Source organism: Andrographis paniculata, unplaced genomic scaffold (genome assembly GCF_009805555.1).
Source record: "Andrographis paniculata isolate CXL003 unplaced genomic scaffold, ASM980555v1 Contig59END, whole genome shotgun sequence".
Classification (NCBI taxonomy): domain Eukaryota; kingdom Viridiplantae; phylum Streptophyta; class Magnoliopsida; order Lamiales; family Acanthaceae; genus Andrographis; species Andrographis paniculata.
In genome coordinates, this window is record NW_026137594.1 from 3,528,615 (window position 1) to 3,546,303 (window position 17,689).

The following is a 17,689-nucleotide window of genomic DNA, read 5'->3' on the forward strand; positions in this document are numbered from 1 at the left end:
TCTTAAGCACGCGTACGACCAGCACTAAATGCACAGATAATTGCCATTTTGGACCTAGTTATTAGATACATACTATTGTAACTTTTGTATTTCTTTTTTTAGATGTAATCCGTAGTTATGTAAATTTCCGAATTAAGAGTGTTCAAAACTTTCAAATGAAATGATTATTTAAGATGAAACTCACACCATTCGTGTTAAAGAATTTTAGAATGAAATAGTCATTTAACTAACATATAAGTCAGGCCAGCAGAACCTCACCGGTCACTCTACTGCACCAACTCAGCATATTATTGTACCTTGATCCGTACATCTGCTGTCGGTTCAAATAGTAATGAACTGAGTTTATGCCCACGACAGCGTGTTAGATAGGCTTAGCGACTCCTGGGATGATCCATACCGTCCACGGGTTAGATCATCCATAAGGGACTCGTGGTCCCCGGAGCTGCTAATCATGATCCAACATTATTGGCAACAAAGTAGAGAATTGAACTACTCAATTGCTACGCAGCGCAGGTCACTAGTTAAGAAAAAGATAGCATAATTAGTCTCACTCATACCTGAAAAAGACCAAATCGTCTCTTGCTGTTCGATGCTCTCATCCTAATGTGGCAGCAATGTCACATTATAAATACCACTGGATATCCTGAAACCATCCACAACCAAGATACAAAAAATAGAGAGAGAGAGAGAGAGAGAGCAAAGATGAAGTTTGGGAAGGAATTAGCTTCCCAGATGGTGCAAGAATGGCAGGGAGCATACCTGGATTACAACACTCTCAAGAGGCTGCTGAAAGATCTGCTGATATACAGGAAGCAGAAAGGAATCTCCACCTACTCCGGTCATTCGGGCCGGGTACGCTCCCTCAAGAGGAAGCAAAGCTTGTACAGGGCGTTCAGCGGGCTGACAGGCCGCTACCGGGGAGGATCACCGAAGATTAAGGATGACGACAATGAAGAACAACCAATACTAGTGAATGCAGTGAAGGAGGAAGAGGAGGAAGGAACAGAGAGTTATTACCAGACCATGTTCTTGAGACTGAACGAGAAAGGCGGGGAGCAGGAGCTCGTCTTCTTTAGGAGACTTGATGAAGAATTCAATAAAGTGCTCAAATTCTACCGCGAGAAAGTTCAGGCGGTGAAAACTGAGGCAGAGGGACTGAGCAAGCAGATGGATGCACTCATTGCTTTGAGGATTACAGTGGATAAGCCTTGCGTATCCTTGCTGCAGCACTTTGGACCTGAGGTTATGGCGGCTGCACCTAGTCCTCGAAACTCTTCGCCTGCAAGCATTACAGCATCAGTGAATGATGAAAATCAAGGTAAGGTAGGAAGTTACAATGCTTTCAATATATACAAGGGAGGATATAAATTTTGTGTTTGGGGTTTGTAGGAGTTCAAAGAATGGAGGTGATTCAAGAAGTTGAGATGATCAGTGAAGACATAGATGAAATCTCCGAAGCTGAGAAGGAGGAGAAGAAGGATAAGATGGTCAGATTCAGGCCAGCACCTCTGGAAATTTTGAGTGCTGTAAGGATCAATATTGATCCAGAAACACCGGTTTCGACTCTAAGGAATGTTTTAGGGAGTTCCAAATCCGAGCTTTCGTTCAGCAAGGAAGAGCTGAGGAAAGCAGAGGAAAGATTAGGGAAGGCGTTCGTTGGATTCTACCAACAGCTTCGACTTCTGAAGAGCTACTGGTAACAATTCTATCCCTATTGCATGAAGAAAGCAAATTTTACTTACCTGAGAATGAAGTAGACTAAGGTGGTTTGCACATTTAATCTCCAGCTTCCTGAACATGCTAGCAGTCTCCAAGATAATGAAGAAATACGACAAGGTGGGCGATTCCCATTCAGTTATCGAAAGCATCATTTTTTGGTCTCCTGTTTTTGCTCCTGAGTGATTTGATCTTCTTTTCCTGCAGATCACTTCAAGGGGTGCTTCAAAATCCTACTTACAGATGGTGGACAAATCAGATCTTGGGACTTCTGATGAGGTCTGTATTGTAAAGCTCGTTGCCGGATTCCATTAAGTTCCATAGTCGAGATAGTTTAGGTTGATCTGTTCAGCAATCTGGTTTTCACAGGTCAACAAGCTTATAGAAAGAACAGAAGCCACATTCATTAAGCACTTTGCAAATGGAAACCGTAGAAAAGGAATGAAAACTTTGAGGCCGGAACACAGGCAACAAAAGCACAGAAATACGTTTTTCCTAGGTAAGTCTGTGTAGATAGGAAAAAACCATGTGTAATATATAACCTGTAAAAACTCCTTTTCCCTTTTGATTATAGTAGAACATATAAAAGAAAATAACTATCTGATATTGTAATTCTATCGAGCAATTGTCGTTATCAGATACCTGATCAGTGAAAAGAACATCCTTCACCTGCAGGTCTGTATACTGGCTGCTCAATAGCGCTGATGGCTGCAATAACTGTTGTTGCTCGCCTCCGGAACCTTCATCATCATGAAGGCAGGGATCAGTACATGGAGAACGTCTTCCCACTCTACAGGTATCTTTTGCCTGCTAATACAGAAGGGCAGATACTTTTCTCATTTCATCATTGTGAAGATAAATCAACTAGAAACGTATTCATAGAAGAAAAAGCTAATCCATGCTTTCGTCCATGCAGCCTGTTTGCGTATATTGTCTTCCACATGTTCATGTATGGTTCAAACACGTACCTGTGGAGGCGATACCGGGTGAATTATCCATTTATTTTTGGATTCAGACCAGGAACTGAATTAGGCTTTAGAGAAGTCTTACTTATAGCAAGCGGCCTCTCGGTCCTTGCATTATCTGCTGTGCTTTCAAACCTGGACATGGAGATGGACGAAAGGACAGGAAATTTCAAAGTATTTAAGGAATTGATTCCCCTAATCTTAGTCATTGTAAGTTTCTTTCTCATTAATAATACTAGTAGGCTATGATCAGAAGAAACTTTCGTTGTAAGATCGATGTAACAAGCAACCCCCAAACTTCTTCAATATTCCTTTTACAGGCAGTGCTTCTCATAACCTTTTGTCCTTTCAACATCGTTTACCGCTCAAGTCGCTTCTTTCTCCTTCGATGTGCATGGCACTGTTTTTGTGCTCCACTTTACAAGGTATAGTATTAAGCATACAACAAGAACATACTATGCATGTAAGAGCTTACAGATTTACCTTAACATCATCATCAATCTTCTGATGGTCTTTGTAGGTAACCTTGCCTGATTTCTTCCTGGCAGACCAGTTAACAAGCCAGGTATGCTATTATCCATATAATAGTGGATAAAATATATCAATCCGAATCCCGCAATATATATTAAAAGGATGACATCATAAGTTCCTGAAGGGAAAATGTTGTTTTACTTCTTTCAGGTTCAGGCTTTCAGAAGTTTGCAATTTTATGTCTGCTACTATGGATGGGGAGACTTCAAGAGGAGAACGAACAAGTGCGCTTCTATGTCTTCCTATGAAGCTCTACTCTTTGTCGTTGCCATCATTCCATTTTGGGCGCGTTTTCTTCAGGTAAGTCAAACCATGCTCATTGACACAAATATGTCATACAGTCTCCTATTTATTTAAATCCTTAACTAACTTCTGGCTTCTCTAAATTACTCAGTGCCTTCGTCGGTTATTTGAGGAGAAAGATTCAATGCAAGGCTATAATGCTCTGAAGTACTTCTCTACTATTGTGGCACTTGTGATGAGGACATTGTATGATCTTAAAAGAATAACATTTTGGAGAATCATGGCTGCATCAACCTCAGGGATTACCACGATATACAGTACATACTGGGACATTGTCATTGACTGGGGTCTCCTGCAAAAGAAATCAAAGAATCCATGGCTGAGAGATAAGCTGTTGATATCAAACAAGGCCGTGTATTATATAGCCATAGTGAGTTTTACATAGCTGCTTCAATAACCAGACCTAGATTTACACAATTTGATTTGGAATCAGAATTAACTGTTATGAGTCAAATGACCTGGATCGTAGGTGGCAAACATCCTTCTGAGACTTGTATGGATGCAGCTGGTTCTGAATTTAAAGGAAACAGCATTTCTACATAAGAATGCCATGGTTGCAGTTGTCGCCTGCTTGGAGATTCTACGCCGTGGCATTTGGAACTTCTTCAGGTTCTTTAACTCATGCATTACTGTTTCTCCATGCTTCCCTGTTTGCATTTTCTAGCACAAGAATGACCATAAATATTGCACTAGAAAATGCCCAAAGGCTAAAACTACCTTATTACATGACTGGACTCTGCTTCTATGTTAACCCTGCTCTGTTTAAATCATGCAGGTTGGAGAACGAACACTACAACAATGTCGGAAAGTATCGTGCATTCAAATCTGTACCCCTGCCATTTCACTACGAAGATGAAAAGATTTTGTGAGACAATGTAAGTTATTTCCAAAGATGTAATCTGTAGCCTTTAAACGATAAACTTGCAATACTGTCAAGAAGTTACAGTCTTCCGGCTGATTTTGGCACTACCTATTTCCCACGTAGTCCTGTATTTTAGAAGCTATTCAGAGGATATATGTAACATCCAAAATACAACATTTACAGTTTATTCTTAGCATTAGATGATGTAAGTTATTTTCAAAGATGTAATCTGTAGCCTTTGAACATAAACATGCAATTCTGTCAAGAAGTTACAATCTTGTGGTAGATTTCCCACATAGTCCTGTATTTTAGAAGCTTTTCCGAGGACATACGTAGCATCCAAGAAAATACAGCATGTACAGTTTATTCTTAGTCTTAGATAAATGTTAATGACCCTGCTAGGGATATATGCCACTATATGAAACTTGCACGTGGACGATGAGGGCGGTAGGACTCGAACTGTCGAACATGAAACTTCCCGACACTAATACATGCTAGATAATATGAATTGACCGGGTTAAGCTTATAAGATACTTATCATTTATTTGTTTATATTTTTACATAGTCAAACCAACACTTAGGAAGAGCATCTTCAGTTTATTCTCATGGACTAATCTTGTTAGAGGGTCTGTTAGGAAGAATAAAAGGTAGACTCAGCCATGCCCCAGTCCACTGTTCTTACTTTTTCAAAATGTTAATAAGCCCTGGAACCAATGCATAGCTATTTCAATATCAATGCAAGACAAAGCAAACATAGTTAGACAAAAAAAGAGTATGATATTACCTCCAAAGTTTAGGGAGCTGTAGTTTTTTAGAAGAATCATCTCTCCATGGATGGCAACAAAGTCCTTGCCCATCTCTATAAATCTTCAGTCTTAGATGACCCCATCGTAATTTCCCCTTTCCTTCACTTGATCAATTCTTTCCTTCAGTGACTGCAATAATCACAGATGGCCATGAGAAGTACCATGCTTCAGCTGATACACTATACTGAGGTTCAAAGTAACAAGCTGAACATCTCATGCTTGCCTCGAAGACTTCTACGGAAACATATGTCCATAAAAACAGACTTAATTGTAATATTGCAAGTGTAATAAACCAGTCGTCTGATTTCCTTTAGAAAAGAACAAGTCATCATAATTTCTCAGGGGCATACTTGACTAAAACTAATTCGATAATACTTATTTCTGGAACACCTGGAAATCATTAGACTCTAGCCGCTTCTATATGCTAAACTCAGCAAATACTCCTCACCACTACTAGTTTTAAAAGAAATAAATTTTCATTTGCAAAATATGTAGAGTTTGTTAGATCTATTCAGAAATCAGAATCCTTTTTCATTTCTAAATACATCTATTCCAGCAATGTACTTAGCTATTAGATTCCATTAGGTCAAAAGTTTTAACTCTCTAAACACCCTGCTAAAACAGTCTTGACAGTTTAATAGCTACACTGCTTAACAATAAAAGTATCACACCATTCACATATGTGAAGAGGTGAAATGATCAAACATAGAGAAAGAATCTCAACCAAAGTGATTCTGGCCACACTTTCTTTTTTTGGGCATCAACATCACCATATTCTCAAAACCATGAACTATAATTAATAAAAATATTGGCACATCTGAAGCCCATTATAGATATGTGTTCTAGTCATCTGATTCAGGTCAGGCCACATAAACAAAGGAACCAAAAAGTAGGATATACCACAGATATTCTTTTAAACCTTCCACCTCCAAAAAGTGGACAGTCGACTTGCATTTTAAATACTAGTGTGTATTTTGGGTTTTCTCAAGAAGTCTTCTGTTCTGTCACATCATTTCAGAGCAAAATAACTCCCAGCATGTGTCCTCAGTAGTCGAATTTCAGTCAAAAAATCTCTCCTTAGCTTCTAAAACACCTGGCATCAGTTTTTGAAATAAAATTCGTCTTGCAGGTTCAATTTCTTGGTATAGAAAAGTTCGACGGTTTCTACGTTGACAAAGAGAAGACATGATGCTATTCAGGTCTCAGAAGCAGAAGATCGTCACAATCCACTTGCTCCTCGAACCAACGCACACACTGATGCACTCAATCACATTCATATAAATGTTTTTAAACGAGCTTCGATCGAAGCAGAATGTTTATTTTATCACGTAATTATTAGCTATAAACCTCAACAAAACACAACGGTATATCCCGAAATGGATTGGGCACAGCAGCACACTAACAAGCAGAAAGGAGAAAAAGAAAACCTGGAAGCGGATGATGAAATCCTCCTCCTTGTCGACGTAGAAATCGTTGAACTTTTCCAATTCCTGGGAAAGGATCGCGACAAAGCACACCTGAAGCTCCGGCAGCGGCAGAGCAGGCTCTTCATTACCTTGTAGCACAGATACTTGTCCCTCCATTCCGGTATGCTTCTCTCCAAATAAATCCTAAACATTTTACCGAACTTCATTCCATCTCTACAGAATGCAAAAATGCAAACTGCTTTGTGAAATTTTACAGTAAGAATTTTTAGGTTTTCAGTCCAATCCAGTATTGTGAAGATTTAATTAAAACCATCCTGGTTAGAATCATGCATATATATATATAGGCAGAGGAGGTGACAGCAACAAAAATCACCTTAACAAAGAACATTGCGGACAAACATTTCCCACAATTTTGGAGGGTGTTCAAATGTTCAATTATCTTTTTGTAATATTTTGAGATATTGTAAAATTAATATTGAATTTGAACATTTGATATTCAGGACAAAGTGCAATAAAAAATTGCAGAATTCATGAATGTGGCTGGCTGCAGGCTGCCAACGATGGTTCGTGAAGATGATGAACTAACCTTTGCATTTTTACGGAGTAATTGAGGAAAAATATAACTCAGACAGGATAAAGTATGGCAATCCAAACTTTAAATAAACCAGGACGAATTTAAATTCAACCTGCCCTGTCCGTTTCCTTCTTCTGAAGGTTAAATATGTTCGGGGATGTCGATCCTCAGAGTAACGACAGAGCAAAAACACTGCTCGAAATCATACGAAGAAAACAAAGCAATTACAAAATAATCAGCAGCAGCAAGACACTAAATGGTTTCCAGAGCCTGCAGAAAGTCGGCCTTCAAGTCTTCGAAGTCCTCCACGCCAAAGCTGAAGCGAACCAAGTTATCCGAGATGCCGTACTTGGCCCTCTCCGATGGAGGTAAATCCCTGTTACAGATTATAATAGAGTTTACTAGAATAATCGACTGTGTCTAGTTTTTTATGGTGAGAAGGCGAAGGGTGTAGTACTATACCAGTAGGACATTACAGCAGGTTGGTCGACTATGCTTTCGCAGCCACCGAATGAAGGGGCTATGTATGCAATTTTTAGTGAATCGATAAACTTTGCAGTGGTATGCAGGTCTCCTTCAACCTGTGTAATGTGAATTATCTTTCAGAGGAATCTGTGTCTTGCTGAGGATAATGGGGCTGTAAATTCAAAAAAACACTGACCTCGAAACTAACTACGCCACCAAAGCCATTCATCTGCTTCTTAGCAAGCTCGTGTTCTGGATGACTAGCTAGTCCCGGATAATATACGCGCCTAATCTGTAATTTGTGTAAGATTTTCAGATTTTTTTCAATGGTTGCAATTGGCGATACCAAAATTTGTGTTGTTTCAAGTAACTGAGGGTACCTTGGGATGTGCCTCTAAAATCTCGGCCATCCTTTGTGCTGTTTCGTTTTGTTGCTGTACACGAAGATGCAGCGTCTTCATGCCTCGGATCAGAAGATATGCAGCATTCTGATCAACAAGAACATGGTAAATCAGAATATATATATATATATTAAGTATCGGAGCTTAATGGTACGAGATGAGTTAATTGGGATCCTTACAGGATTTAGAGTACCACCCAGAACATGATGCAACATGCGAACAGGGGAAATTAACTTCTCAGGACCACTGATAGATCCACCAAGAACCTAAGACAAAAAATGCATAGTTTTTGTAATTGCAATCATAAAATGATAATAATAATAATAATAATAATGACATGATATCGAACTTACATCATTGTGGCCGCCAATGTATTTAGTGACAGAGTGTACGACAATATCAGCTCCAAGAGAAAGGGCTTTCTGGTTAAGTGGAGTTGCAAATGTCCCATCTATGCACACCAAGGCTCCTTTGTCGTGGCAGATCTTTGACACTCGCTCAATGTCGACACATCTCAAGAAGGGATTAGTTGGAGACTCTGTGAAGAAAAGTGAGACCTGGAAGGACAGTTATATGGTTTAGTTAATGCAAGTGTGGATAAAGACCAAATAAGAATCCATAGGCCATTCCAAGAAATACCGACATTGTTGTTCTCTAAAGCAGCCTCCAGACCTTCAATATCAGCAGGATCAATGACAGTAGCCTGCATAATTTAACAAAGCATGTCAACCCGCTGTATATATCATTACTACAGTGAAGTTCAATAATACATATATACCCAATTATGAAATGTTCTATCCAATCAAGTAAACTAAATTAAATGAATTTTCAACAGTACAAGAGAAGTAGAACAAGAATTGAGTGACAGAGACCATACAGTGATCCCCATTTTGGGAAGAAATGTCTCAATAAATATCCGTGTCTTCCGGTAGCAGTCAGTGGTGGTAACCAAATGGCCACCAGCAGGGACCAGTGCCATCAACAACACAGTGCTAGCGCACATTCCAGACGCCATCAAAATTGTTGACTCGGCCCCTTCCAGTGCACTGGTGGATTCAAGAGACAGAATGATGCTACTTGTTATATACACAAGCAATCTCGCTAAATGTACTTAAAACAAGAATAATCAAACCAACCTTATTTTCTCCTCCGCAGCCACAGTGGTGTAATTCCCATAACGACCATATTCAAAACTTTCCCGTCTTTTTTCCTGCAGACAGCAAGAGTGACTCCTAATATTTAGCATCCACACCATGAATTCGATAGCATAAAACTGTCCAATGAAGGGCACATCTGTATTGTTAAAAAATTGCATTTCTTCTGTAATAACTCTAGTTCTAGTTTGAGCTGCTGGTTAAGCAACTATTCCAATAGCCTTATCCTATGGAAAGTTCCATCATGCTCATACCATCACCATGGCTAAGTAATATTATGCAATTATCATGCAATAACTTCACATACCTTAAAATCAATCAGATCTGCAGTTTTCTTGAAAAAATAAGCAGATGTATTAAATACTGGGGTAGTTATTGTATCAGTAACAATGCCGCGATCCAATCTTTCACCTGTACAAATAAATAGAGGTTAAAAACATCTAATAACATACACCCAACTTCTTAGCAAGTTCAAAAACGCAAGTGACAAGCTTTGATCAGTTTAGTGCACCATAACGTGAAACTAGCAAGAAAATTAAAATACCATATATTAGCAGTGTACAAAGCAATATAGCTAGCAGCGAGCAGCATCTATAGTATTAAAGCTATGTTAGCATGAAACAAGTTCAAAGGGCCATCAACAGGAAAAGATTAGAATTTTTGTACCTAGGTTGTTGAAATCAATACTCCACCAATCAATTGATAATAAATAAGGAAATAGTAACGCAAATTTAATAGCTCCAATAATTCGATTCAAAAGTATCTTCATTTAGACAGCTGTGAACTTTAATAAAAACTCATTTCCTGCTTAAAAGTTGACCAGAACTACCTAAAGAATACAATAGTGGCGGAATGAACAAAATAAACTCATGCCGAACAGAAAACTTAAACCTCAAAATCAGAGTCTTTGTAGTAATAAGTTCTGTTCGTCGGTTAGCAGCTTACCGGCATGAATAGCCATGCTGCCATCTGAACTCAAAAAAGAAGCATATTTCGAGGAAGGCAAATCCTGAATCTGTACATTTCCGTCAACAAACGACGGATCCTTAGCGGCTACAACCACCTCATCAACACCGGCATCAACCTCAACCGACGCGACAGGTGCCGCAGCCGCATCGACGACGTTAGCCGCCGCCGGAGTCAAACCAGAGGCGCCCTGGTTGTTCGACCACGAAGCAGCCACTACCTGAGCCACACCAATGTTGCTGCAGTTTCTCCGAGCCTTATTGCTCAGCTGTCTCACGAAATTGGGGGGAAACCTCAAAATAAGCGAAGACAATCCTTGCGCCCCCGCTGCAGTCCGAAGTATCCCCGATTTCGATTTCCCGGAAGATCCGGAGCGAGGAATCTCCGGCCGCGAGAAATCGGGATCTGAACGGCAGTCGAAGGTCGGAAGTGCCATCGCAAAGCTGGAGGCCGCCATAGGGTTAGGTTAGAAATGGGAATCTGGTGATTCAGGTCGTCCCCAACTCCGTGTATGGACCGTATCGAACGGCGGACGTTAGCTCTATTTATAGCCGTTTCAGGCCAACTAATCAGATCCGTTTACCGTCTTTTTCCTTAATATTTACTTAATCGTGGTTAGCTTACCATTAACCATGATTAACTTGTGAAATGATTGTAGATTTTTATTTGTAAGAGTTTAACGACAAAAGTCACTGAAAAATTGTCGATAAAACAATGTAAATCTATTCATTTTTTTTATTATTATTATTTATCAATAAATCAGTTTCCTAATTGATAAAAAGTCCAAAACATTATTGAATACAAATCGACTTCAAGTGTTTGTTCAGTTGTCGAAAGGCCGAATTCTTTTGGGTGGAATGGCGGGCCCAACAAAGGCCTGATTAAGGCTGTGTTTGGATGACCAATTTTGACACGACAGCTGTTAGCACGCAATTTGATAGCTCTCCAAACACATTTTCTAAGCACCCTGGACTTCAACGCCAGATCGAATCATCACGCGCATGAATGGTGTTGATATGGGCTGGAGTTGAGGTCCGGCGATGTTTGTAAAAAAGTGAAAGGAAAACGCAGCATGAATTGTCGTTTTAGGCCCAAATTTATCATAGGCCCAACATACCTACTCACAATTAAAAGCCCAAAAAGAATTCACGAGGGCTAATCTCATCCTAACTATAAATAGGGCAAACCTTTTACGCCTGTATTGAAAGCTTCGTCTCCGCCGCGTCTGCAGATTGTTAGCAGGACAGGTAATGAAAGAAAAACTAGCTATAGCATGGAAACTGCACGGTACTGAGGCTCTGTGGTGATTCAATTCCCGCAGAAGTCTAATCTAGTGTGCAGAAATGGAAGATTTCGGGATCCGCTTTGCAGCTTAAATGATCAAAATTGATTTTCCGATATTTCTGCTGCCAGTAATCCCCGAACAGTTTTGAATTTGGTCTTTGCAGCACCACTGATCGTGGTTTTCAATATAATTTTTCGGTTATTGTTGATTGAAGAATGAGAGGAGCAAAATTTCCTAGTGAAAGTGCGTAATCTCTTGTTTTGTGTCTAAACATTTCATTTGTTCTTTCACCGGAGCAAGAGCTGCCATGATTGAACTATGGTTTTGACTAGTCTCGATTTGGATATGCACAGATCTGTGAGGAATTGACAGGCATGTGATTTAATTAGAGTTTAGTCCTCGACAGTAAATGCAAATACACAGAACCGTATTTTTCTTCTTTATTAATCAATAGTAAAATCACAATGACCATAGATCTGTCAATCTCACTTAACCAACACTTGTTATAGGTAATTCATTCACTGATTCACTCCAGTCTACTTCCTCCTACCCAGCCTGGCTTCTTAAATGTCCATTAATGGATGAAGTAAGCATGATAATGTTGCTTATCAAATCCATTGTCAGGCTTTTTATATCAATAATATTTGGATGCTTTTGCACAATTATTTTCTTAACAGTTGAAAAGGTATTGACGAATCAAAATTCATTTATAGCAGCCTTGATGCGTTCCATAGGATATGAATTTTGAATTCCAGTAAATGTCATGTTCTGTGCAGAGGAAAAGCAGGTCTCAGGGTAAACTGTAAAGCCTTCAGTTACATACATAAAGGGTATTACGGTCATTTCATTCGAGATTCGAATATCACCAGGCAACGGCTATGAGGTAATCCTGTCATTGTGAAAGAGAAATTTATTTTTTCAGTTTTTACATTTACCATAAGAAGGGACGAACCGATGAGCGAATAAAAGTATATTGCAGTTGAGGTGATACGTTATGTTAGATGGGGGACCACTTTGCAATTTTCTGCAAGTCCTGTATTAGTTCAGCCATTTTTTTCCCAATTCAACCATGAAATGAATTATGTATTGGTGCTTAGACATCTGCACATGTTCCCCTTAACTCTGTCCATGAAAATGGTGCAAGACTAGAATACAAAAAAAAAAAAAGTGATAATATATAACGAATTAATTGTCATTTTTCTGAATATGACAAATTTTGTTTACACACACTTATCACATTACTACAGCTTAATTAAGACATAATGATGTGATTAATTAATGCAGCTATACACAACTACCCAATAAACTTGTCCTTCCTCCCTCTTGTTAATATGTTTGTATTATTGTATAAGGTTATTAGATAAATGGAAAAAAATCATTTTTAGTCTCAATATAATCAAAATTCATCAATTTTGGTCTAAATATAAAGATTTTATCAATTTTAGTCCCAATATAATCAAAATTCATCATTTTTTGTTCTAATATAACCAAAATTCATCATTCTTAGTTTTAATATAAAAAATTTATCAATTTTAGTCTTAATATAACTAAAATTCATCATTTTTTGTCCCAATATAATCAAATATTATCTTTTTTTATCCCACCTTAAAAAATATTGACGTGAAAAGAAATCAAACCAATAAATCAAACCTTATATTTATATTTGAAGAAATTGCAAGTTGACGTCAGCATTTTCCGTCGTTTTGTTGACGGTGGAATAAAAGAGATAAGGTTTAATTATATTTGAACAAAAAATATGAGTTTTTGTTATATTGGGATTAAAATTGATAAAAATTTTATATTTGAATAAAAAATGATGAATTTTGGTTATATTTGTACCAAAATTGATAAGATTTTTATACTAGACCAAAATTGATGAATTTTGGTTATATTAAAACTAAAATTATTTTTTTCCTTAGATAAATTATGATTAATAGAAATAAAAAGAATATAAATACGATTAAAATCAATAATTATATTTATAATAAAAAAAAAATCAAATTAAGTATGACATATCAAAATAAAAATAAAATAGACATTTTATATTTAATCTAATGATTTAAATTAAATATTTATTTATTTTATTTAAATAATATATTTTTCTGTAATGATTTATAAAACAATATAAATACATAAATATATACTCTTTTGTTTCAATTTAATATAAAAAAATAAAGTAATTTTTAAAAAGAAATAAATTATTTTATTGACCCTATATTTTATAGTCAATAAGATTAATGATATATATAGGGTAAATTGCATATACCTTTTATGTAGTATAAATGCACAATACATTTTATATTTATTGTGTGAACTTTTTTGTGTAACAACATATCTTGTTCCTCCAATGATTCTTTATCCTAAGTATGCATTTAATTATATAAGTTTTATTTCATATAAATAAAAAAGATAGAAAAAAATATTTTTTAAAAATTATTTAAATAAAATAATTGAACAACTTTTATTTTATAGTTTTTCTTTCATTTTGTTTTTGTAAAAATTAGGTAAATGCACTCTCAAAACAATTATTAAAGGAATAATTGATAAGTTATTTAATCTTTTAGGCTGTGTTTGTTTGGGGGTTTGGATTTTGAGTTGGGATTTGAATAGTAAAAATTTTGAATTAAAATAGTTGTATGATGTGATATAAATAGGTATTGATGTAATGTTTTGAATGTAAATTTGATTTTTAGTATAATATAACAAATGAAAAATAGGTGTTTGATTTGATGTTTTTGGGAGGGAAAAATAGGATGAATAGTGGAAATTAAATCAAATCCTCCAAACAAATTTTTTTTTAAATATATATACTAGTAATACTTCCTTTTAATTCCATTATGTAGAATATATTACTCTATTTATTTATATAAAATTTATGTAATTAAATACAAGTTTACGTTCCCTTATAGTGTAAACTTGTGATCGTAAAGTAACGGGAAGTGTACAGCATTCTCGACAGCGACTACGAATTCTGACGTATAAAAATATATATGTATGTATATACACGTTTACAACTAATAATCACTTTTGGATAATATTTATAGAGTAGTTTAAATCAAAATTCACATAATAAATAAAATATGTAATCCATTTTTATCGAAAAAAAATAGAAAAATTTACCCTAATATTTTATAAAACCAAACCCCATCACTTCCATGAAAATGAATCAAAACTGTCCATGAATTGTGCAAGATCGTGACATGGAACTAAAAGCAATAAATTTTTGTCTCTACATAATTTTCATTTTTCCATGGTCATATATACTTTTCTATTATAATGTAATATTATATAGATATAAATATTTTAGTATATTACTATATTAATTAATTGATTTCATATTAATATTATTTATAATGGTTTTAGAAATAATTAAATTTTTTAAAAAAGGTGGGCATATACTCTACATTTGAACTGCTACAGCATAACGAAGAAGACGACAATGGAAGAAGACGACGACGACGATCAAAACAATGGCGAATCGGACGGCGAAGAATTCACCAGATTCAGAATGCTGTTCCAGTAATTATTGTTGTCTTCGCAATAATCTTCGCCACGGCTGCCTCCGTCGTCGTCCGAGAATCTCCGGTCGCCGGAGGAGGAGCTCAGCAAAAGGTCGGTAAATTTCTCGACGAAATTCAGGCAAGGAACGTGCTCAGAAGAACTCGAGAGAAATGGCAGAATGGAGTTCTCGATTATTCCGTCCTTGTATTCCGGTAAATGCCTAAATCGATCGCCTTCATCGTTCATCATTCCGCCGCTGCCGCCGTCGCTCGCGGCGGCGGCGGCGAAGCTCTCTCCTACTCCGGCGGCGGAGGTGAGCGTCGACGTCGGCGATTCTATCCCGCCGCCGGAAATGCCGCCGATTGGCTCGCTAGGGTTCGCCGCCCACACGGCTGAGCCGCCGCTCCAAGCCTTGACCGCGCCGAGACTTGAGCTCGGCTTCATCAGCTGGCTTGGAAACGAGCCGAATTCAGAGCTCTCCCCTCCAGCCGCCGCCGCCGCCTGTTTACATTTAAAAAAAAAAAAATCAAAAATCATCACGCTCAGAAAGAACCAAACTCTAATCCTGACCTGAAACGAGCCAGCCGAGGACGAGCCGCCGCCGGATCCGGAGCGGAGCCGAGTTTGACGAGCCAGTCTAGCTTCGGCTTCGAGGCGAGCGCTCTCCCACTGCGCCATGTGGCTGAGATTAGCGGCGGTCTTGGAATTTTCACCGCCGTCGCCGGCGCCGGCGCCGGCGGCCGACAAGGCGTCATTTCTGGGCTTATGAGTTACCGGATCGATCCCCATTTTCGCCAGGCGTTTCTTGAGGTGAGTGTTCCAGTAATTCTTGATTTCATTATCCGTCCTTTTGGGCAAATGCGTTGCTATGGCAGACCACCTTCAAAACGACGCCGTTTCATACATTTTTACATATACACGTATCAATATCAATCAGTTAAATTAGTGAAGAAACCCTAAAAATTAAATTACGCAGGAAATCAAGAACCTGTTTCCCAAAAGGGCATGGAGCTGAATGATTGTCTGCTCTTCTTGTAAGCTGAATTTCCCTCTTTTGATATCAGGTCTCAGGTAGTTTGTCCACCTCAGTCTGCAGCTCTTCCCACATCTCTGGAGCCCTAAAGAAATTAACACAGAAAACAAAAAAGCTTGAAATTCAGGCAATGGAGGAAGAAGATGGGAGGGGGTATTTACCACTTACCAGCTTTAGCAGGCAAAGCTCTCCAGCTGCCATGGCCGTGTTCTTCGATGTAGGCCAGGAGCTTCTGGTCTTCTTCGGGAGTCCAGGGCCCTTTCTTCAGCCCAACCTTGTCGCAGCAGGGAGACCTACCCATTGATCAAATATCGAATTATTCAGCAGAGGATTGATCGGTCGATTGATACTGACGACGACGGGATCGATGAATCCGATGATATATATATATGTATCTATAATCTTGATGATATATATGACTAGTAAGTTTTGTTTATTTATTTATTTGTGTATATATGCTGCAGTGAATTGGGTGGATGGGAGAGTAGAGAGTAGAGAGAGAGAGGAGCTGCAGTAAATAACATGATGAGAGAGATGGACCCCGCAGGAAACGAAGGTCGGCGACAGGGATCAGGGATGATATGCAGGTATTAAATAGACTTATTCTTTGCGACTCCATGGACCTCGACTCCAAAGTTCATCTTCACCGTTCATTCTCCCCTGCCATCTATCATCCGGGACTTCTCCGGACTTCCTAGTTGCTGTCCCTTTACTTATTAATCGGGTAAAGTATCTTATTTTCAAATAAAATAAAATAAAATAAAAAATCTTTTTTTTTTAATCTTAAAATTAATTTATATTGGTCAACAAAGAGATTAAAAAAATATTAATATTTTTATTAAAAAATTAATAAAAATAAAAAATAGTTGTGAAAATTTAAAAATTTAATTAAATTTTAAAATAAAAAAAAAAGAATGTAATAAATGCAGTCGTATTTGTTATAAATAAATATTAAATAAAGAATAATAATTAGATATTAATTTATTAAAATTATTAATAAGATAAATTTAACGAACAAATTAAAAAAAATAATAATAACGAACATTAAATTTAGTTATTTTTTACGTCATTACTTTTTTGAATTTTTTCCCATTTTTTTGTGTTAAAGTTTAATTATATATTTTATGTGACGGTATTCAGAATTGGATAAATGAAAAATAAGATGAACTAAAAATGGAGTATCTATTATAAAATAGGTTGATCAATTTTTACTCTTTATTTATTGAAATTGCCTCTCCGAATATATAAAATATGACAAATATGCTGATGTGAAGTTCTGTTCGGAAATAAATAAATAAATAAATAGGTGAGGATTTCAATATTTGAATGATACTATCAATTTTGGCAGTCTAACCGATTGATAGAGATGTGTGACATTATTGTAAATAATATACTATTTCATTCCTTTAGGATAAATTATTCATTAAAATTTAGGTAAAATATATTAGTAAAAATATTATAAATTAAAATAACTAAATAGTTTAATAAAGATAAATAAAATTTTAAATTTTAAATTTTAAAATATGATTAAAATGTATAATCATATTTACTTTTTTTAAAAAATGACAAAATATATAAAACGAATGAAATAGAAAAAAAAATGACAATTTATGTGAGAATGAATAAGTATATAATAGTATTTCCAATATAACCAAGACAAAAAGGGTAATTTTTTATTTTGTTCACTAGATAATTATTTT

General features: G+C 36.8%; 3 protein-coding genes and 1 long non-coding RNA gene across 4 annotated transcripts; 2 read left to right on the forward strand and 2 right to left on the reverse strand.

Annotated features, from left to right (window-relative positions):
* The first annotated feature begins 588 nt into the window (after positions 1-588).
* Positions 589-4,671, forward strand: LOC127258038 (phosphate transporter PHO1 homolog 9-like). The gene is made up of 13 exons (XM_051284677.1): positions 589-1,318; positions 1,390-1,696; positions 1,788-1,836; positions 1,924-1,995; positions 2,086-2,215; positions 2,392-2,512; positions 2,633-2,891; positions 3,002-3,106; positions 3,202-3,246; positions 3,363-3,512; positions 3,607-3,885; positions 3,985-4,124; positions 4,291-4,671. The coding sequence occupies exons 1-13, from the start codon at positions 604-606 to the stop codon at positions 4,382-4,384; spliced, it is 2,466 nt and encodes an 821-aa protein (XP_051140634.1). The 5' UTR covers positions 589-603; the 3' UTR covers positions 4,385-4,671.
* Positions 4,672-7,249: 2,578 nt separating this feature from the next.
* LOC127258040 (cystathionine gamma-synthase 1, chloroplastic) lies at positions 7,250-10,702 on the reverse strand. The gene is made up of 11 exons (XM_051284679.1): positions 10,150-10,702; positions 9,512-9,615; positions 9,187-9,260; positions 8,928-9,096; positions 8,694-8,753; positions 8,404-8,607; positions 8,230-8,316; positions 8,030-8,137; positions 7,846-7,941; positions 7,647-7,765; positions 7,250-7,560 (listed from the first exon to the last, which is right to left on the reverse strand). Exons 1-11 carry the CDS (start codon positions 10,625-10,627, stop codon positions 7,437-7,439), a joined length of 1,623 nt encoding a protein of 540 aa, XP_051140636.1. The 5' UTR covers positions 10,628-10,702; the 3' UTR covers positions 7,250-7,436.
* Positions 10,703-11,379: 677 nt separating this feature from the next.
* Positions 11,380-12,553, forward strand: LOC127258282 (uncharacterized). The gene is made up of 2 exons (XR_007840281.1): positions 11,380-12,041; positions 12,232-12,553. It is a non-coding gene; the product is annotated as an uncharacterized LOC127258282 (long non-coding RNA).
* Positions 12,554-14,720: 2,167 nt separating this feature from the next.
* On the reverse strand, positions 14,721-16,498 carry LOC127258606 (transcription factor MYB16-like). Its single transcript, XM_051285515.1, has 4 exons — positions 16,158-16,498; positions 15,945-16,074; positions 15,527-15,836; positions 14,721-15,457 (listed from the first exon to the last, which is right to left on the reverse strand). The coding sequence occupies exons 1-4, from the start codon at positions 16,288-16,290 to the stop codon at positions 14,918-14,920; spliced, it is 1,113 nt and encodes a 370-aa protein (XP_051141472.1). The 5' UTR covers positions 16,291-16,498; the 3' UTR covers positions 14,721-14,917.
* Positions 16,499-17,689: the final 1,191 nt, after the last annotated feature.